This window comes from Fukomys damarensis, unplaced genomic scaffold (assembly GCF_012274545.1).
Source record: "Fukomys damarensis isolate Sample0158 unplaced genomic scaffold, DMR_v1.0_HiC HiC_scaffold_27, whole genome shotgun sequence".
Taxonomy (NCBI): domain Eukaryota; kingdom Metazoa; phylum Chordata; class Mammalia; order Rodentia; family Bathyergidae; genus Fukomys; species Fukomys damarensis.
In genome coordinates, this window is record NW_022900939.1 from 2,021,192 (window position 1) to 2,042,245 (window position 21,054).

Genomic DNA, 21,054 nt, shown 5'->3' on the forward strand with positions numbered 1-21,054 from the left:
TTTTTTTTTTTGTACAGGGGATCAAGCTTAGGACCTTGCACTTGTAAGGCAGGTGGTGGAATCACTGAGCTAAAGTTTGATTTTGATTTTTCTTAAAGGAGCAGGGTAGGACTTGGCTCTGGAACTTTAGATGTTTGATTACACTGGAGCGAAGCAGGGTTTGTGTGTCACCTGCTGACATGGCTTTGTCACTTGTTTTAGTCTCTCGATTCCCACGCTGTGTTTAACATCTGCTAGGCAGTGAGGGGACAATTCAGTGCTCTGTAAATCTTTTGACCTTGGCCACGTCTTATAGCAGATAGGGTAGGCCTCTTCTTTCTTCTTTTGTTTTAATTTTAGTGCAGTGTTAGCTCCTCCAAAGGAAGTCACACTGCTAGAAAAGCACTTTGCAGCTACAAAGTGTTCAGTGTGAAGGCTAGCAGGCCCGAACAGACGAGGCTTCTTCAGGGTGTGTTATGGGAGAGCCGCCGGTGTGAGTTGCAGGTGTTCGCGGGATGGGCTTGGTCCCTGCTGGGCATCACGCATTCTCGTGCTTCCCCGCAGATGAGTCTGGAGACGAAGAGTCCGTCTCGCAGACGGACAAGACGGAGCTGCAGAACACACTGAGAACACTGTCCAGCAAGGTAGAGGACCTGAGCACGTGCAACGACCTGATCGCCAAGCACGGCACAGCGCTGCAGCGCTCCCTCAGCGAGCTGGAGTCCCTCAAGCTGCCGGCAGAGAGCAATGAGAAGATCAAGCAGGTCAACGAGCGGGCTACACTCTTCCGGATAACGTCCAACGCCATGATCAACGTGAGTTAACGGGGTCACTGAGCCCCCCTCCCTCCTTGTGTCACGGTGCCCGTGATGGGGCCTGGAGCTTCTGGTCTTGCGCCCTACGCGGGCTTGGGTTGCCTTGTTTGCTGCGAAACCAGCCCCGACCATGAGGGGTGGCTGGCACTGGAGGGAGTCAGCAGGCCAGGGCCCTGCCTGCCTCTGTGGCAAGGCCGACAGTGACGCTGAAGTTGGGTCCTGGGGGCTGTGGCTGCATTTACAGTGGTGCCTCAGGTTCATTCTGGGATTCTGGAAAATTCAGCCATGCCCATGTTCGTGCAGAAGGGTGGCCGCAGTGGTGTCCATCACCCAAGGCAGCGTTTGAATCAAAAACAAAATTTTGCCAGACTTCTGTTTGAGAAAAGTATTTGCAAATGGTGCTTGTGAGCCCAGATGCCGCTGTGTTTTATTTTCTCCAGCGTAATCTGTTGGAAGTGAGGCTCCGCGTGAGTCTTTCTGCCACTCGCACCGTCGTGTCCTCTGGCCATTGCGCTCTGGCCTGTGGGGTGCGGAGCGCCGTGGCACCGATTTGCCCTTGGTCAGTCTCTGACTGCCGGGTGGCCTTGTTGGCCCGACAGGATCCTCAGCCTCTGTCTCTCAGCTCCTCCCAGCCCCTAGGGTTGCTGTCCTGGGTCTGGGGACATTTTAGCTGCTTAGGTGAAGGCTGCAGATAAGCACAAAGTGCCCTGGCTTTCCAGAGGCGTGGAGAGGCGTGAGGTGAACCTGTGGTCCGAGCAGTGCTGTGCTGCCTCTCCCGGTACCTGATCTCACCTGGAGAGCTGTCTTAGTTCCCTTCCACAGGAGAGCTACATGAGGAGGCCCGCTGTGCCCTCCGGACCAGCACACTGTTCTGGGTTCCTTTTGGGTCACGGTAGCAGCGCCTTCAGGGCAGTGCACATGCTCCTCGTGGGCCGCTGCATCGGGGGAGACCGTGTTCACACAGTCTTTGGATTGCCCAGGACGTCACTTTTCTTCCTACCGAATCTTGACAAAGTCAGTGTGACAGGTCAGGGTGGTCATTTGCTATATGAGTAGCTCTGTGTCCCATGAGGCGAGTTGGGGCCCTGCCCTCGGAGCACTGGGCACCCACAGAGTGTGCTGGGTGCAGGCGTGGCAGCCGACCAGGACACTGAACGCCCAAGGAGCGGGGAAGTCTCTGCAAGGAAAGGTCACGGGGAGGGCCGGGCATGGATGCCTGCCTTCTGTAACCTTCTGCACAGCCTCCGTCCGCCAGGGGCTCAGGTACGGGCATGGCCCTCCCAGGAGTGCTGGGGGTGCCATCGGGATGGAGGTGGAGTGTACGGAGGGCCTGACACTCTGTCTGGCAGTTGTGATCGGTGTTGCTCAAAAGAACGGGGGGTCACTCAGTGGCAGAGCGCTTGTCTGGTGGGTGCAAGGGCTTGGGGTTCAGTCTCCAGCATCAGAGTTTTGTTTTTGTTTTTTTTGTATCAGGGATCTAACTCAGGATCTTGGCGTTTGCAAAGCAAGTGTAGTGCCACTTGAGATAAGTCTTTGGCTTTTAAAAAGAATGAGCTGGGCGCAGTGGCACATGCCTATAGTCCCAGCACTTGGGAGGCTGAGGCAGGACGATCACCACAATTTCAAGGAGAGCCTGGGTTACACAGTTCAAGGCCAGGCTGAGCTACACGGGGATACCCTGTCTCATGAAATTAAAAAAAGAAAAGAAGAAAAACGAAACGAGAGAAGTTGGGGGCAGTGTGTCTTTGGGTCTGTCTTTCTCATTTGTGTTGTGGGAACTGCCGATGATCGACTCACTACAGGAGGAAGCCGCTGGAGCTGAGGCTGCAGAAGAGGAGAGGGGTGCAGGTCCTGCAGGATGGGTTTGGGGGTAGCAGGCAGTAGGCGGGGGAAGCGTGATTGGAAGAGCTGACCTGGCTGGACGCCCGCATGGTTCTGAAAATGCGAAGCAGCAGCTCTTGGCGGTCATTACTGTTGCTGTTTGTTTGTGGAGAAGGTTGGGGAGGCCCGGAAGTTAAGTCACCTGCCCCCGTGAGGGTGCTCGGAAGGAAGTGTTCAGATCAGAGATGTTGGAGAAGATGCGCTGGGACACGATGATTGGCTGGAGCAGCAGGGCTAGGAGGAGGACGCCCTTCCCGTTTCTGGGCGGGCAGCTGGGAGGGCCGCGCTGTCCCCTTGGGAGCAGGAAAGGCGAGGTTTGTGAGCCGCTCATTGGGAGGTTGCTGTGGGCCAGACAGGCGGGGTGTCTGCTCCGAAGCCCCACCGTGCCAGCTTGGAGTCCCCAACCCAGAGCCGCAGTTGCTAGACAGCTGCCAGCTGTGTGGTAGCAGTGCACTCCCCTGGGGTAGACATTTGGTCCAGAACCGGAAGGGACTGGACTCTTACGTGTATGTTGTTTCTGTCCATGGACTTTACCCAGCTTGCGTGGAAAGAGCCAAGGAGCTGGAGATGTGTGCAGGAATAAGCTGCGTTTGCTCGTGGTCCATCTGGAGAGAGGACTCGTCCCAAGAGCGCGTGCACGTGTGACCCGCGTGTGGGCAGAGTGGGACGGGCCATAGAAAGAGACGGGAGACATGTCGCTGCAGAAGCGACGGGTGCCGCCTTCCTGAAAGTCGCAGATTTATCACCTTAGAGCCAGAGGACAGGAAGGACGCTGCAGGCTCATGCTGAGGGCCGTGGGCCTGGGGTCTGTGTCCAGGAAGTGGAAACGATGCGCCACCAGAGGGCAGGGAAGGGTCCTTGGGCCCCGGGCGAGGGCCCTCTGTGTTTGCACCGAGACTCAGTGGGAACAGCAGAGGGATGGTGTGAGCAGATTGAAGTTTTCTTTCTAGATTCCCTCTTTGGTAGCTGAAATGGCCTTCCAGTTTTCAAGATCAAAAGCTAAATAAGTTTCCCTGTATTGAAGTCAGTGGAGTTCCCTGCTACCGCCATCTAAATTCCTTAGCTCCTGGTTGCTTGGTTTAGTCAGGAATTCATTAGAAGCAGTTTTGCTGTGCTGCATCTCCTCTTTCTGTAGATCTCATGGTGTAGACTGCATGCCGAGCTTTAGGATGCTGTCATGAATACCTTGTGTGGATTTGCTGCTCACTTGGTTTTTGTGTGGACCTCGAGACCAGCGAGAATAAGAGAATGTGGCAGCCATGCTCCCTCTCCTGGGTCTGGCCTTGTGTGGCACAGAGCGGACGGCCCAGCTTCTCCCCGTCCCCAGGATAAGGTTGTGTGGTGGCTCCTGGAGGCCGGGGCGGAGTCTGACAGCTCCACTCCCCTGCAGGCCTGCAGAGACTTCCTCATGCTGGCCCAGACCCACAGTAAGAAGTGGCAGAAGTCGCTGCAATATGAGCGAGACCAGCGGATCCGGCTGGAGGAGACCCTGGAGCAGCTGGCCAAGCAACACAACCACCTGGAGAGGGCCTTCCGCGGGGCCACGGTGCTGCCGTCCCACAGCCCCGGCGGTGTGGGGCCCGGGAAAGGTACAGCCCCTCGGCAGCGTCCCCAGCTCGGTTCGTGTCTGGCAGAGGCAGATGCCTGACTCCTTCTGGTTCCTCTCTGGCCTTCTGCCATCTGTGGCCGTGTTCCTGGCTGGTAGTTCAGAGCCGGACCCAGGCGTTTGGTGAGAGTCACCAGCGGGAATGAGCGAAGCTCTTCTCCCTATAGATCAGGCCTGCGCCGGCAAAGGGGACGTGAGCGACGAAGATGACGAGAACGAGTTCTTCGACGCCCCGGAGATCATCACCGTGCCGGAGAGTCTGGGCCACAAGTACGTGCTCGTGGGCGGTGAGGCAGACAGGGCCTGGTCGGCAGCCTCCGACCCCTGCTCACCGAGTCGGGGCCCTGCCCTCGGGGGAGCCCGGCAGCTCTTCCCACGTGTCCCCTGCAGTTCTCCTGTGGTCACCTCCTGTGGTCGTTACTGGGCTTGGCCCTCTGCTCTCTGGAGGGCTGGAGGGCCACTCTTGAGTCTGCTCTGGTTCTAACCCCAAGCTTGCTGTCCCTGCAGACGCACCGGCAGCAACATCAGCGGAGCCAGCAGTGACATCAGCCTCGATGAGCAGGTAACTCGGGCGGAAGTTGTCGGAGGGCAGGGCAGGGCTGTGTTCCTAAAGACTGGAACCTGTGAGGAAACAGGAAGTCCTGAGTCTTTATTATTATTGTTATTGTTTAGTGCAGGTGAAGGGAGTATTATAGATGGCAGGTTTTCTCTTCTTTGTGGCTGATTGAATAACCTTGTTCTTGCTCTCAGTACAAACACCAGCTAGAGGAGACCAAGAAGGAGAAGAGAACCCGGATCCCATACAAACCAAACTATAGCCTCAACCTGTGGAGCATCATGAAGAACTGCATCGGAAAAGAGCTCTCTAAGATCCCCATGCCGGTAAGGTCCTTGTGCAGCTGGCAGCTGCCGGGTGGCCCCTGGCTCTGGGGAGCGTGCCGCTGGGACTCCACACTCCCTGGTGGGCAGTCTCCGGCCTGGGCCTCCTGTTAAAGTGTTTGGGTGTAGTTGTGGCTGTGGGTCTGGTGCGTTCCCACAGTGCCTAGGAGCGGTGCCTGTGTTCAGTGACTGGTGTTCACAGCCAGGTTCCTCTGCCAGGCACACAGAGATAAGCACAGCACGTTTCCGTCTCTGTGAGCCATGTAGTTTCAAAGGGACAGACCTGAAGTAGGTGGAAAAAAAAAGAAATTTCCGGTGAGGTGTTGTGGCAAATACTACCAGACAGACAAAGGCTTCAGGAGCATGGAAGCAAAGGCAGGTCAGCCCGAGCCAGAAGCGGAGTCCCTGTCCAGGGAAGATGGGGTCTGGCCTCGGGGGCTCTGCTCTGGTCGCACTGCTGCACAGTGATTGGTCCCGGCCCTCCAGTCTGGAGCCCTTGACTGGGTCTTGCTGCTTGGCGTGTAGTGCAGGCCCTTGTGGGCTTCGTGCTTCCTTCCCGTGGGCCAGGCTCTGCTCTTTGCCTGAACTTTTCTTTGGTTCCTCCTGACCCTTGGCCCTTTTCTTTTGCGGGGGCCCAGACCCTTCTCAGTGGGATTCAGCTGGAGCATCGCCTCTTTCAGGAAGGCTCCAGCATGGCTGGCCAGGGTGGGCTGCCTCTGCCCTGCACTCCAGCCAGGGCTCTTAGTGTGTGGCAGTCCGTGTGTTGCCCTTCCTTGATCCATAAGCATGTGCTGAGCGCTGCCTATTGGCCTGGTACTGGGCCAGCGTGTACCACTCAGCTCCAGGTTCAGCTTAAAAACACAAGTCCAAATATATTGGTTTCAGCTGGGGGTCTGCAAACCTAGCCAAGAATGATTTTTATATTTTTTAATTTTTTTGTTTGTTTTTGGTACCAGGGATCGAACTCGGGACCTTGCGCTTGCGAAGCAGGCAGCAGAACCACTGAGCTAAATCCCCGGCCCCTTAATTTTTAATAGTTGAAAAAATCAGAGGAGTGTACTTCATGAGGTAATGTCCAGAAGGCTTTATGGGAGCATGACAGGGCCACTTCCCCTGCTCCCATGAGCCGCTCCTTCCCACTGCGCCAGCAGCCCTGCCTTCACACGGCCAGGCGTCTGCCTTGGGTTGGCAGTCAGGAGCGGCTGGGCTGCGGCCTGCTCTTAGCTTGTCCTCAGGTCCACAGCGCTGTCTCTGCTGATCCTTCAGGACCATGCGCAGTCAGCAGGAAAAGAAGATGAGCAGGCTTGGCCTGCAGAGGATGCTTTCTGGAAGTTTCCTAAGCCATTAGCCAGTGAAGTCCTGGGGAAAGGGCTGCAGGTTCTATGCACAGCTGGTGCATGGCAGACTGAACTGCAGAAGGCACTTTTCTGCCAAAGTGATCCTCACGGGTAGCACTGGTCTCGCTGGCCCACGTCGCCTGATGCTTAGCTAGTGTTTTCCTTTTTTTTTTTCTTTTTGGTATGGGGATCGAACTCGGGACCTTGCTTCCATGAGGCAGGCGGCAGCGCCAGGGTTAAATCCCTGGCCCTAGCTGGTGTTAAAGTAATGAGTAAACGAGGCCTGCAGCAGCAAATACCTGTTTACATCTAAATCTGTTGGATTTTTGTGAAAACAATAAAACATTTTGGTAAGAGCATGCACAGCTCTCCCGGCCGCGTCCCGATCATTCCATGTCCAGAAAGCCTGCAGAGCAAGCTGGGACTTAGCAGCTGCCAGTGCAGGGTAGGAGCCAAATGGAGTCGTCTTTCCCAGTCAGGCCAGGGCTGCCCTAGCTGGGCCTGAGGGCCACCCTGGCACTGGGGAAGCAGATCTGTGTTCCAGGCCAGCCTCTCAAAAAGACCCCCAAAATGGACCATCTCTTCTTGCTTCTCCAAGAACTTGAAACCCTCCCTCCCTCTAAGTGTCCCTGTGCTTGAGTGCTCCACACCCCTGCATGAAGGCTCCTGTGGCTCTTGGGTCTCAGCTTACAGATAGCAACAGGCGTGAAAATGGTGCCCGCTGCCACTCGCCGACCGCACTGTTGACCAGGGAGAGTGGCCGGCTGCAGGTCAAATCTGAGAGCTGCTTGGGCTTCCCTTTTCTCTCCCAGTGATTGATTTATTGCCTCAGCATCTCAGTGTCTTCCTCCACCTGCAGAAAAACCCAAAAAAACCTGTCTCCCGATGCCTGGGCAAAGTTTTTATACCCACTCTTTTCCTTGTAGGTGAACTTTAACGAGCCCTTGTCCATACTTCAGCGCCTGACTGAAGATCTGGAGTACCACGAGCTGTTAGACCGGGCTGCGAAGTGCGAGAACTCTCTAGAACAGCTCTGTTATGTTGCAGCTTTCACGGTGTCCTCCTACTCCACTACTGTCTTCCGTACCAGCAAGCCATTCAACCCGATCCTCGGGGAGACCTTCGAGCTGGACCGGCTGGAGGAGAACGGGTACCGGTCCCTGTGTGAGCAGGTAACGGCGCCTCAGGACCACTTCCTGTCTGTCGATGCTCACCCTGGTGTCTGGGCAGAGGTGCTGGTCGCTGCCATCCCAGCCTCCTCCGACGTCAGCACTGGGGGCCCCGGTCTCGCGGGTTGGGGGACTTGGGGTGCTTGTTACCAGTGAAAGGCAGTGTCTCTTCCTCCACTTTCTGATTTGAACCCCACTTTTTCAAGGTGAGCCATCACCCCCCTGCTGCTGCACACCACGCCGAATCCAAAAATGGCTGGACACTGCGCCAGGAAATCAAAATCACCAGCAAGTTCCGAGGCAAATACCTCTCCATCATGCCCCTTGGTAAGGCTGCGTCTGGACGCCCGGGAGGCCGGCATGCTGCTTAGGCGTCCGGCCCTGCTCCACGAGCGCTTTATTCTCTGAGTGGCACCGCGTACACCTCTGAGCCCCAGTGAGAACCTCAGCCCTGGCGTGCACATTTGTTTTAAGCTGTCTTGGAACGGTGTCTCCTCTGTCCCTCACGATGCAGTCCTGTCTGCAGCAGGACACACATGATTGCAGGGCTAGGTTCCTTGGCTGGCCTCTCCCCATCCTCTCTCTCTGCCCGTGGCTTAGGTATCCTTCATGTATTGGCTGACTTCCAGGTAAGGTGAAGCTTTATTTTAAAAGATTTTGTGGGCCGGGCGTGGTGGCGCACGCCTGTAATCCCAGCACTCGGGAGGCTGAGGCAGGAGGACCGCTGTGAGTTCGAGACCAGCCTGGGCTACATAGTGAGTTCCAGGTCGGTGTCAACTACATAGTAGGACCTGTCTCAAAAAACCAAATCTTTGCACATACATAGATCTACTGCCTTTTTCCTACTTTGTGCATTTCTTTTCATATAAATGATATATTTTATACATTGTAATCTCATGATATATATGGTTTCATGTTACTTTATGCAGTTTAAATCACAGAGAAGAAATAGCAAGCAAAACTACGCTTACATTAGCTCTCATAGTTTAACTGTAGTTCTCTTTATGGTCTGGTTTTGTCTTTTCCTTTTTCTTTTCTCTCCTTTCTTTTTCTTAGTGTGTGGTTTTAGGGATTGAACCCAGGAACTTTGTTCTCAGCTACATCCCTAAAACCTTTTTAATTTTTCACTTAGAAACAGGGTCCTGCTAAGTTGTCGAGTTGCTCAGACGGGGCTTGAACTTGTGACCCTCCTGCCTCAGCCTCCTGGAATGCTGGGTATACGGGCATGCTCCCCCACTCCTGGCTTCTTTATTTATTAGTGTAGTTGTTTCAGCCCAAGGGATTCTGGCTGGTAGTTCTTTTAAGGTAGATCTGCTAGTTATGAATCTGTGCCGTTTGTGTTAATCTGGGGATGTCTTGATTCTCCTTTGTTGATATAGAAGTTGCTTTGACAGTCTTTCCCTCTTCACGGTTTGAATGTCATCCCACGCCTTCTGGCCTCTTGGTTTTCTTTCTCTGTTGTTATAATTTTAGTACAATTCACATAACTTAAAGTTTAGCGTGTTCCCATTTTTGCTGCACAGCTCTGGTCTTCAGTACCTGTGTGGGGTTGGGCACCATGAGCTCCTCCAGCCTGGGACCCTCCGTTGGACCCTTCTTTGTGCACGGCAGGGACCCGGCCCCTCCCTCCCAGCCTGGATGCCCCCGTTCTTCCTGATGGTACTGTGCCTTTTGTGATTGGCTCGCTTTGCTGGGCACACTGCCTTGGGGGCTCATCCTCTTTGAGGTTCCGGGGGCTCCTTCCTTGTATCCAGCCTCTGGGAGACCACACATTCTGCCTGTGCCTGTGTCTGTCAGCGGCCCCGGGCTGACTTCCCGTTCATCTGCTATGAGCAGTGCTGCTCAGTGTCTGACGCCTCTTGGAGACCCTGTTTTCTGTTTCCACGGTGGGGTACTGGATCACGTGGTGATTGATTCTGGTTTGGGAGGCACTATCGTATTTCCCGCGGGGACCAGAACATTCAGTGTTCCAGCACTTTTAGAGGCTTTGCTTCAGTAGTGATGTTGAGTGCCTCTTCACATACTTACTGTTTGTGTCTCTTTAAAGAATGTTTCTTGATCACCTCTGTACTTTTTTTCTTTTGAAGTAGGATCCCTGCTATGCATTTCAGGCTGGACTTGAACTCACTACATAGTCCAGGTTGGCCTTGAACTGTCAGTGATTCTCCTGCCTCAGCCTCCCCAGTGCAGGGGTGGGGGGCCCATCACACCCAGCTGCATTTTTAAATGGAGTTATTTTTGTTGTTAAGTTTTAGTAATTCTCTGTTCTGGGTAACTATCAGAAATATGATTTATAAATACTTTCCTTTCTGTGTCAAGGAGACGATCATGTAGGGTTGCTTTTTTTTCATTCTGTTAATGTAGTGTTGTCTTTTTACTGTGTTGATGTTACCCTTTGATGCCCAACATTTTTCAAATTTTTAGGAAACCCATTTTTTTTTTTCCCAGTACCAGGGATCAAACTCATGACCTTGCCCTTTCGAGGCAGGCAGCAGTACTGCTGAGCTACATCCCCAGCCCCATTATGTCTAGTTTTTTATTTTGCTTGTGCCTTTGTTTTCCTGTTCAAGAAATCATTCGCAGCCTAGCAGTCTCATGTCATGACGCTTGTGCCTTGTGTTTGTTCTGTTTCTGGGAGTCTGGGTTCATATGAGGTTTCTCTGTGCACTTTGGCCTGGCCTTGAACTCCTGAGTGCCGGGACTGAGGACTCACTACGCACCGCCGCTTTGCTTTGTGTTTTCCTCTGAGCTAAGTGTGAGCTGTTCCATTTTGATCCATTTGAGTTAACTTTTATATATTAGGAGGAAGGGTCCAGTTTCATTCCTTGGCATGCGGACGTGCGGTTCTCCCGTGGATCTAGTGAAAGGACTGGCCTTTGTTTCCCTAGATGGTCCAAGCGCACACACAGGGCTCGCACCTGGCCTCTGTTCCTGTCCCGAGGCCCTCGGTACGTCTTTGGTGCCAGTATCACACTCCTGATGACTGTGAATCCTCACAATATGTGTGATATCAGAAAGTGTGAGTTCTCCAGTTCTGTTCTTATTCAGGATTATTTTAGTTATTCAGGATCCCTTGAGATTCCATATGAATTTTTTTTTTTAAAACAGGGGATTGAACTCGAGCCCTTTGTGCTTGCGAGGCAGGTGGCAGAACCACTGAGCCAAATCCCCGTCCCAATTCCATAGGAATTTTAAGACGAGTCTCTCTATTTCTGGAAGAAACATCATTAGGGCTTTGATGGGGATTGCCCTGAATCTGTAGATTGCTCTAGATGGTGTGGTAAGTCTTCTGTGAACAGGGATGCGTTTCTGTTTAATTTTATCATAGTGCCTTTTGTTCACAATCTTGCATTTCGGTGTGTTCTGCTCATACATGTGTGTGACACATGTAGATCTGACCATCACCCCCTTGGCATCCCTTCTACACTCATGTCATTTTAAATTTTTATTTGTTTACTTATTTTTTGAAATTCCATGCATTAGGTAATATCTTTAATTTTTTGTTCTTTTGAGACAGGGTCTCGTTGTGTAGCCCATGCTGGCCTCAGCCTCCTGAGTGCTGGGGTGACAGGCCCGCGGCACCACACCTGGCCATTTTCTTGGACAGTATTTTATAGTTCTCACCTCACTGATTAAGTTTGCTCCTCAGTATTCTCTTGTTCTGTTCTTTGATTTTTTTTTTTTTTTTTATTTTTTTTTTTTTTTTTTTTTTGGTGCTGGGGATCGAACTCAGGACCTTGCACTTGTGAGGCAGGTGGTGGCACCACTGAGCTAAATCCTGGCCCAATTCCTAGTTTGTTGAGTGTTTTTTTTTCCTGGTACCGGGGATCAGCACAAGGACTGACCATATGCCTTGCAGGGCAGGTGCAGTGCCATTGAGCTAGATCTCTGGCTCTGTTGAGTGTTTCTAATCATGACAGTATTGAACTCTGTCCAGTGCAAAGATGATCGTGTGCCTTTCCCCCTCCACCCTGTCGATGTGGTGCTGTTTCACAGGTCTGCTCTCACGTGCCAAGCCATCCTTGCATTCCAGAGATAAACTGGGTCATGGCCTAGACTCATTCTGCGGAGCTGCTGTGTTTGCTTTCCTGGCATCTTCTCTAGGCTTTGGGCATCACTTTGCAAAGGGGATGTGGGTCTGTAGTTCCCTTCTCTTGTAGTACTTGCCTGGCTTTGGTACCAGGAGAGCCTTGGCCTCGTGGGGTGAACGCTGACAGAGAAGGTGTTGATGAAAGACTCAGGGCAGCACATATTTGAAGATACTTACACAGCCTAAGGAGACAAGGCATGCCGGAGGGTGGAGCACAGGGCAGCAAGGGCCCTCGGCGGAGCTGCTGTTCCTGGGCCATTACTGCTGTCCCCTCAGCCAGCCACCGGGTCTACTTACATCTTTCATACAAGAAAGACATGCATCAGCCAGGCCTGGTGCCACAGGCCTGTGATCCCAGCACTCGGGAGGCTGAGGCAGGAGGGTCACCATGAGTTCAAGGCCAGCCTGGGCTACATAGCAAGACCTTGTCTCACAAAAGCAAAAGATCTGCTTCGCAAGCATAAGGACCCAAGTTCAATCCCCAGTACCAAAAAGAAAAAAAAAAAGAAAAAAACAACAACAAAAGAAACACATGCCTAAACCACAGTTAACATGTTGTTTTCATTAGCGGTTACAGAGGAAATTTGGAATAACAGCATTACTGGAATTGACTGTTATTGGCTTTATGTAAAATTTTTTATTATTTTAAATCCTCAGTAACCTGTGCCCAGACCGCTGACTTTGGTCTGGCACTCATTAGAAATTAATTCATAGGCCAGGAAAGCATACTTGTTAGTGCCTATAGTAGTCCAAACATTTTACTGGACACGTACAGTGAGGTGTTGTTACCCCAGGGCTGCAGGTGACAGACCTGAGGCCGGGGGGAGTTGGAAGCCCTCAGGGTGCAGCACCGTAGGGACTGTGGGTCTGGGCACCCGGGGTGGGTGGGCCTGGCCTCCCGCACAGCGGCTTTGCTGGACATGTCCGCACGCTGTCCACCCACAGAGCCCTCGGATATGGTCCTTCGCTAGAGGCCCAGACTCCGAACGTGCTTCCTTAACCTTAAAGTTTCGTTGTCCAGAGTACAAATCCGGACCCCAAGTGTGGGGCCCCGTGGGGGAGCCTGAGAGGGTCCTGAATGCAGCTCCGCGCCTTCCCCTGGGAGCAGGGCTCGGTGCTTTTCTGTGACAGCTGTGTGTTCACAGTCAAGAAACTTCACCATGTTTTGGTGTGCCGAGGTTGTGTTGGAGTTTCATTTCGTGCATTTCCTTGATGTAATCGTTTCCCTGTGACTGGATAGTCGTGGAGGTCTGGAAGTTGGGCTGTGCACAGGTGAGCCAGAGCCCCGCTCTGATCATGTGGTTGGTCACCAGTCGGTGTTAGTGTGAGCCCTGGGGCCCCTGTGAATAACAGCTGTCCCTGGAAACTTACGGGGTTTAAGTGTTGCCTCCCAGATACACTGGGCAGAGACCTGACAGATTCTTTGTTGTACAACACCGGATCACACATGTAGATCGCGCTGTAACCCAGGATTGAATCTGCCTCTCGTCCAAAGCCTTGCTCTGTGTCCTCCACACTTTTACCGTTCAGACCCTGGGTAAAGTGGTGTTCAAGGTCACAGTTAATTACTAGCGGGGGCCTCGGTTCTGCCCGCCGTGTGTGTGGTTTCAGTTCTTCTCCTTGGCCACACTTGATCTGTCCCTGCATTGTACCGTCGCTGTCGCGCAGTACGGCTCCCTCGCTAGTGTCCTGGCTGTCGGTATTCGTCGTCGTTCACATTTTATTCGTGCATTTAAAGAACTCATTCAGGCCACGCTTCTGACATTCAGGAAGGCTATGTCTTTTCCTGTACTGTTTTATTTTTAAAGTAAAAAACGCCCATAGGGGGAACCCAGTCCATTGTTTGTTTCCAGTCTGCGTGGGGCTGTGTGCCCGCTGCTGCCTTCACTCGTCTACCTCCCTGCTTCTAGGTACCATCCACTGTATTTTTCATGCTACCGGGCACCACTACACGTGGAAGAAAGTCACCACAACCGTGCACAACATCATCGTGGGCAAGCTGTGGATCGATCAGGTGAGGAGCCCAGACCGCCTCCCAAGATGCGTCTTTGCACTGCCCTGGAGGTTGTGCTGGGCCGTGGGTTTCCGGTAGGCGTGTCATGCCCCAGTTCGGTCTGCCGCAGTACTGCCTGGGCTTCCCCTAGACCCGCACAGTGTCGCATTTGTTGACGACCAGACTGCACCATTCATCAGCCGGGACTAGACTGAGTTGGGCACCAGCGAGTCCGAGAGAGCAGTAAATGGGGTCCCTGCTGTCACCGCTCTCACTACTCAGCAGGTAGTCATTGTAGCGAGGTGCTGGGTTAGTCAGATGCCACGTCCTCCGGGAGTTCTGTGTCATCGGAGGGCGGTGACAGATGTAGTGGAAATGCGTGTGACGAAGCACACCAGCCCTGAAGTTGCACCGAGGCAGCATCTAATGCACGGTTAGTTCGCTGCCGAGAGTGGTCGCAGGAAACTCAGAGAAGAGGGCCAGCCTCTGAGCCGCAGGACGGCTTCACGGCAGGTGTGCAGTCAAGCTGAGTCTGGGAGCGGGCAGGGGGTCAGAGGGAGAAAGGAACCAGTGAGCGGTCTGGGAGGCTTTGGATGTTTAACCTTGGAACTGAGTAGAGTACTTCGACTCAAGCAGAGAAGTTTGTGAAGAGGGGATTGGCTGGGATGGGAAAGGTAGACTGTGGTGCAGATTTCAGCATATGTGTGGGAAGGTCGGCCGTGCCGCCCAACATGCGACACACAAAGCCGTCACTTGGTCTTCGTCTCCTGGAAAGGTGAGGGGACTAAGGGCACTCCATAGCATCCCAGGGTCTGCTGAGACCAGAACCTCGAGCAAGGGAGCACTGCAGTGAAGGGGAGCTGACGGGCAAAGGGTCCTGTGGTGTGGGATTCCAGCCATCCCATCTTCTCAAAGCTAATCCGTGCTCCTTTTCATTTTGCAGTCTGGTGAAATTGATATTGTGAATCACAAGACAGGAGACAAGTGTAATCTTAAATTTGTTCCTTATAGCTACTTCTCTCGGGATGTAGCAAGAAAGGTAAGGGAAGTTGGAATTTAAGTTTATTCACCTAACCGTGTGGCCCTTGGGGCTGGTGGGTGTGAGTATGTGTGTACAATTCAAGTGCACAGGTAGGTTGCTGTTCTGAATGTGATGAATCATAAAAACAAGACAGTGTCAGGAAGAGTCACTACGTGAACGACCTGATTTCTTCTCTTGGGTGACAAGTGTGAAGTAAGTCAAGAGCATTGTATTCTTAATACCAGTCCGTTGCTTCTCTTCTTACACCCTTATATCAAAAATCTCCCCCCCGCAAAAAAAAAATCTCCCTACAGCCAAGAATGGGAGTGCATGCTTGTAATAATAGCACTCTGAGGGGCTGAGGCAGGAGGATTGCAAATTTGAGCCCAGTCTAAGCAATTTATTGGCTCAGAGAAGACCCTGTCTCAAAAAATAAAAGGCTGGGGATGAAGCTCAGAGTGCAGGCCCTGGGTTCAATCCCTAGTACCAAAAACAACAACAAAAAGGAAATCAAGTCACAGCTCAGTTACTGGGTTTTTGTTGTTTTTTTTGTACCGGGAATTGAACTCAAGACCTTGCGCTTGTGAGGCAGGTGGCAGAACCACTGAGCTAAATCCCTGGCACAGCTCAGTTACTGCAAGCAGTGTCTGGAGAAGAACACAGAGTCTGGACTGCTCCTTTCCGTCTGTCCCCGCAGGACTTGGGCTTGGGGGGAAGTGGGTGCTCTGCTCCTAAGCCTTGTTCTCCATGCTCACAGGTGACAGGGGAGGTGACCGATCCGTCAGGAAGAGTTCACTTCGCCCTTTTGGGGACCTGGGATGAGAAAATGGATTGTTTCAAAGTCCAGCCAGCCGCTGGAGAGAATGGGGGTGATGCCCGGCAGAGAGGCCACGAGGCGGAGGAGAGCAGGGTGACGCTGTGGAAACGGAACCCTCTTCCGTGAGTACCAGTGCAGCCCTGCCTGGGCAGCTGGCCTTCCGCCGAGGGAGGTGAAGGGCTGAGGAGCAGGGGACCCGGAACCCTCGGGGAGGTCGCCAGAGGCTGGCGTGGTTCCACGTGGGGGGTGGCACACCTCGTCCCCAGCAGGTTCCTGGCCAGACCACGTATGCCAGGAAGTGTCTGTCCTGACTCCTGAGCATCATTCTGTGACCTAAAGCAGAGCAGTCCAAAAGCAGGTGGGAGAGAAAGGCGCCGAAAGCCCCCAGCCAGTGTGGACTGGAAACGATGCAGGCCGAACATAGTACAGTCAGCCTGCAATCAGGCCCAGGTTATCCAGAGAGGTTCCGGAGGCAGAAGCCGCAGAGAATTTCCACTGGGCAGCGCGTGTAGTACAGCCCGAGACCACTGGGAGGTGCTGTGGGGCGCCAGAGCTGCACAGTGTGGCCCTGTACTGGGCTTCCCAACCTGGTCTGGGGTTTTTCTGGTTTGGAGAACAGCGTGGGTGAGGTGGTCTCTGCAGGGCGCCGAGGCGATGCTTGTTACCCTTTCTTTCTCATCCTCCACTTCTAGGAAGAATGCAGAAAACATGTACTACTTTTCAGAGCTCGCACTCACTCTTAACGCCTGGGAAGGGGGCACCGCGCCCACAGACAGCAGGTTGCGGCCTGACCAGAGAATGATGGAAAACGGGCGCTGGGACGAGGCCAATGCCGAGAAGCAGCGCCTGGAGGAGAAGCAGAGACTGTCCCGGAAGAAGAGGGAAGCAGAAGCTGTGAAAGCCACGGAAGATGGTAGCGCACCTGCCTTCGCCGCCGCCTCGGTGTGTGGCGCACAGCCCTGACCCTGGTCTCTCTCCTCTTCCCCTGCAGGCACGCCGCACGACCCCTACAAGGCCCTGTGGTTTGAGCGGAAGAAGGACCCTGTCACCAAGGAGCTAACCCATTTTTATAGGGGCGAATACTGGGATTGCAAAGAGAAGCAGGACTGGAGCTCGTGCCCAGACATTTTCTGACATGGCCCGTGACAGAGGAAGAGCATCGAACAGACGGGACAGGATGCGTGGGGAGCTGGCCGCTGCGACTCTTTCCGAGCGCTTCCCTCACGTCGGTCTGTCTTAACCAATCACTTACTCCAAATCCCTCACAGAAGCAGACCCCAGTGGTGGTGATTGGCTGGTGGCCTTAGCTGACTGACACAGACATCGACGTCCTAGACCCCGCGTCGGATGGGAGAGGCGTGTGGCTGAACAGCGGTGTTGTTCCTCGAGTGAGGTCCGGTGTCCTCGGCTCTTCTCCGCCCTCTGCCCCACTGATGATGGTGAGCCCTCCCCTGTCGCATACCGCTCAGCCAAGATCTGCGCAGGATTGGTGCTGCCCAGAGCAAGCGCTGATTGGAAGTTCCCTCGGAAAGAAACCTGCGGTGTGACCAGAGGGCACTCAGGTCTGACCTGGGAACTGTTCACGCCTGGCCCCGAGCTGTTGGGGCTGGAACGCTCGGTTCCATCTTTGACATTTCCGTCTGCACTGCGGATGCCCGTCTGCTACTCCACCTTCCTCAGCAGCGAGGCCACCCCAGGGGTTGGCGCGAGGGACGCATTGTGGGCGAGGTGTGCGGACTCCTCCGGCCCAGAACTAAGAACCCAGGATGGGAGGCGACGGCCACCCACCCTCCGGCCCTCCTCCGCCCGTCCTGGCCTCTCTCTCTCCACCGGCCTGGCCAGGTGGCCCATGTGGAGCAGCACTTGCCTGTCCTGCTGATGTCCTTCAGAATTGGAGCGATGTCAGCCTGGAACAGATGTTGTCACCGTCCCTCAGGCCCCGCAGACTGGAGCCGCCTCTGGAATAATGTGTTAAATACCTGTATATTATATATATGTAGAGAAAAATCTAATTTTTTTGTTTGATTTCCCTGCTTCCCATTAAGAATCTTGGATTTGGTGTCCCTGGCCTCCGTGGGACTCTTGGACATGTCGCCGTGGATGGGCGATCGGAACCGAATAGGACTCTGTCCATAGTTCGCAGCCCAGGCCACCCACAGCTGGTGAAGCTCTGCTCTGCCTGTCCTCATTAGCTGACTTGAAAGTGAAATGCTAATCTGTCCTGCCTCTTCTGTCTCCCTCTCCCTCTCTCTCTCTCTCTCTCATGAGGAAGAGCCTGGAGAAAAAGTCAGGAGGGTGATTCCCCGCACGTAGGATGAAGCCCAGAAGGACCTCTTCCCAGGACGGGGTGCTAAAAGCCCCATCCCGGGCTGTGGCCAGAGAGTGGCTCCCCCTGGGCCTGGCTGCCTTCCTTGTCTGTTCAGTATTTGTTGTAGTTGTCTTGTTCAGAAATCGCACCCGCCGGGAGACCCACCCCTGGTCGAGGATCACAAATTGAGGTGCCTTCCTTGTATGCTTTTTGTTAGTGTTTTTTTTTAATTTTTATGTTTTGTTCCTTGACTGCTGAGCCTCAGCCAGTGTGGGTCCTGGGGAAATATCATTCCAGAGGAAGCCTTCCCTGCAGGGAATCTGGTTTTACTGGTCAAGTCCGTACTTGGAACCCTTCCCTCGCCTCCCCTCCGTCGGGGCCGTGGGGGTTTCTCGGAGAACCTTCCCCAGCGCCAGCCGAGGCAGCGGCAGGGCACCTCTCCGGTTCGCCATCACAGCGCGGCCTCCTCGGGGCTTCAGACAGAGTGGGGGCCCCCAGTTGCACGCCCCGCTTTCTGCCCTGTCCCTCCTCTACCGTCTGCACTACATTTCTGGCTTCACCCCAGACCCCTGCTAATGGAAGAAGCTTAGAGCCTTCAGGTGGAATAAAGTCACATCAAAACAGAACTATATATATTTTCAGTTTTTTTGCCTTATTGCTTTTTTTCCAAAAATACTAAATTAAATAATTTTTAAAAAGCCATATCGTTTGTTTGATTTGCTTCCGTTCCTGCTGAGCCGGAAGTGGTGGTGGTAGGGGGAGACCCGGTCCAGGGGCTGCCTGTTCTTCGTGGGTGTCTGGGGACCCTGGGGCCCTGGTCTTGCAGACAGCTGACAGGCGCCCCTAGTTCCGACGACGGCCTCAGCACGCCACTGTGTTTCCCAGCCCATTTCGGTATTGAGAAGTAACCTGTTAATTCTGGGCCCTGCTCTTTCTCAGAAAATGAAAGCCCAGAACTGGATGTCGCTGTAGCTCAGTGGTAGGGTGCTTTCCCAGCATGTGCCTGTCATGGGTTCAATCCCCATGGCCTCAAAAAAAAAAAGCAAAATTATTCTTCAGTTTGATTTCTCTTGACCCCTTGGATTCTGACTCTGCTCTTTGGTCTAAGGGTTCAAATCCTGCTTCTTGCAACCTAAGCAATTGAAGTTTGAAGACACACGGGGCCCGCCGTGAGCACACCTGGTTTACATTCTCTGACTCGGGTCTGGGAGCGGTGGGCCGAGTAACATGGCCGGGCCACTCAGCTCAGAGGGAAAAGGCCCCATGCTCGGGCTGGGCCTCCTGTGCTGGAAGCTGGGACTCGAGCTCCACTCCCAGCACTGTCTGCGCTGCACACATTGCAGAGGGAAACGCCGGTCATCTCGGAGATAAAGTCACTCAGGCAGTGAAGTCCAAGGTCACAGCTGGTCACGCTGCACCAGCCTGACCGCCCACCGAGTCCGAGAGGAGCTCTGGGCTGCAGGTGACGGCTGTGCACGGCCACCGGGAGGGGGGCTGAGCTGTGACCATGGCCAGGGTCGGTCCTTGTCCTTGGTGGTCATTTCAGCCACCAGGCCCTTTGATTTCTGCAGGGCCGCCTGTCTGCAAGATTACCTGATTTTGTCATTTTTCTAGCCTTCTTCTTGGGAAGGCGGCTTACCTGTGTGATTCTGCCTGACTCCTGTTGGTGGATTTGATGCTAAATTTCACAGAAGTTTTTGCCCTGCAAGATGAAAACCACTACAGGAGATGTGCGACACAGCCACGTCGCGTGATGCTGAGTGCTGCCGTGGCGTGTGATTTCCTGCACTTCAGCAATCCCGACACCAAGCACGGTGCAGTGCGGTGCGGTCCTCCCCGGAGCCCCCGGGTGACACAGTGGGTGGGGAGTGAGTCCTGGGGTCTGGGCGGTCCCTCAGAAGTGTGCTTTGGCAGGTTCTTGATACCACACTGGACCGGGCCTCTGCAGTCTCACGATTTCAAGGGTCTGCTATGTCCAACAGAACCAAGAGGACATGTAGAAAACGACTCTCTAAGAATGTTCCCAAGATGAGAGCACACATCTAAAAGCTGATGAAGTGTTTGCGCAGTCCCTGTTCTGCCCAGAGGGAGGGAGCCATCCAAGTCTGGCACTGCTTTCCTGGCGTGTCCCGGAAGCAAGTGGTAGTGAAACAGCTTGGGCTTCCCCTCGTCCCTACCATGTTTCAGTGTCTCACCTGTCCACACTGGTCTGGAGAAGCAGGCAGGAGGCTAGAGGAGGCTTTTTTTTTTTGAGAGGATCTTAAACCCAGGCTGGCCTCAAACTCAAAGCAATCCTCCTGCCTCAGCCTCCCTGAGTGCTGAGATTACAGGTGTGCGCTACTATGCCCTGCAAAGCTCCTTTTAAAGGCAAGAAGCTAAGGTGCTCAGAATCTATAGCCCAGCAGAAGTCTCAGCCTCTGAGCTTGACCAAGTGATTTTAGAAATGACTAAAAACATGTCCCCGGGATGTGGATAGGAATGTTTTCGTTCGTGCCACATTTACCCAAGATGTAACCTGTTCTTTGACACAGACTGGGTACAAATGACAGAGCTCAGGCAGGCATCAGTCTAGTTTGATACATGGTGTAAAAGCCCTGAGGAGAGCAAAGGGAGTGTGGACAGGGGGCTCGACCTGTCAGGTGGCTTCTCCAGCTGGGAGAAAGTGAGCTGAGAGTCAAGTCCAACGGGTTACGGACAAGCAAAGCGAAAATGCTGCGTGGGCAAAAAAAGGGGTCGGAAAAGTATCCTGAACTCCGAGGACTGAAGGAGCTGTTGTTTGAGGTCCGTGGGAGAACAAGGAGACGGTGCCGGAGAGAGGTAGGGCCCGGGGCTGGGGAGCATTCCGCATGGCCCTCGTGAAGAAGCCTTGCACTTCCGGCAGGACGATGGGCTGCAGTGTGGAGGGGATTTGTAGCTTGGAAGGCCAGGTAAAGGCTTGGAGACGCCGTGCAGAGAGGTGGAGGCATTCCAGAAACACTGCAGCTTTTATCGGGTGTCCCCGCAAAGCCTCATTCGCTCACTGGTGGGGTTTGGGAGGTGTCAGGATCATGGGGGTGAGACACTGTCCTCTGACGGTCCGAGGCTGAATGCGGTGCAGGGTGGGGCCCTGGGGGCGCGGTCTGGAAGTCTCTCTCTCTCTCTCTCTCTCTCTCTGTCTCT

The 21,054-nt window shown here is 53.7% G+C and overlaps 1 protein-coding gene across 1 annotated transcript in view; it reads left to right on the plus strand.

Moving 5' to 3' along the window:
* Osbp (oxysterol binding protein) overlaps positions 1–18,560 on the plus strand; it is a 23,033-nt gene extending 4,473 nt beyond the window's left edge. Inside the window, exons 3-14 of the mRNA XM_010633096.2 lie at positions 544–794; positions 4,066–4,264; positions 4,449–4,551; positions 4,789–4,843; positions 5,032–5,163; positions 7,424–7,669; positions 7,873–7,993; positions 13,667–13,770; positions 14,693–14,788; positions 15,528–15,709; positions 16,280–16,500; positions 16,579–18,560. Coding sequence (XP_010631398.1) covers positions 544–794; positions 4,066–4,264; positions 4,449–4,551; positions 4,789–4,843; positions 5,032–5,163; positions 7,424–7,669; positions 7,873–7,993; positions 13,667–13,770; positions 14,693–14,788; positions 15,528–15,709; positions 16,280–16,500; positions 16,579–16,721 — 1,853 coding nt within the window. The 3' untranslated portion in view covers positions 16,722–18,560. The remainder of the gene's footprint in view (positions 1–543; positions 795–4,065; positions 4,265–4,448; positions 4,552–4,788; positions 4,844–5,031; positions 5,164–7,423; positions 7,670–7,872; positions 7,994–13,666; positions 13,771–14,692; positions 14,789–15,527; positions 15,710–16,279; positions 16,501–16,578) is intronic.
* The last annotated feature ends 2,494 nt before the right edge of the window (positions 18,561–21,054 follow it).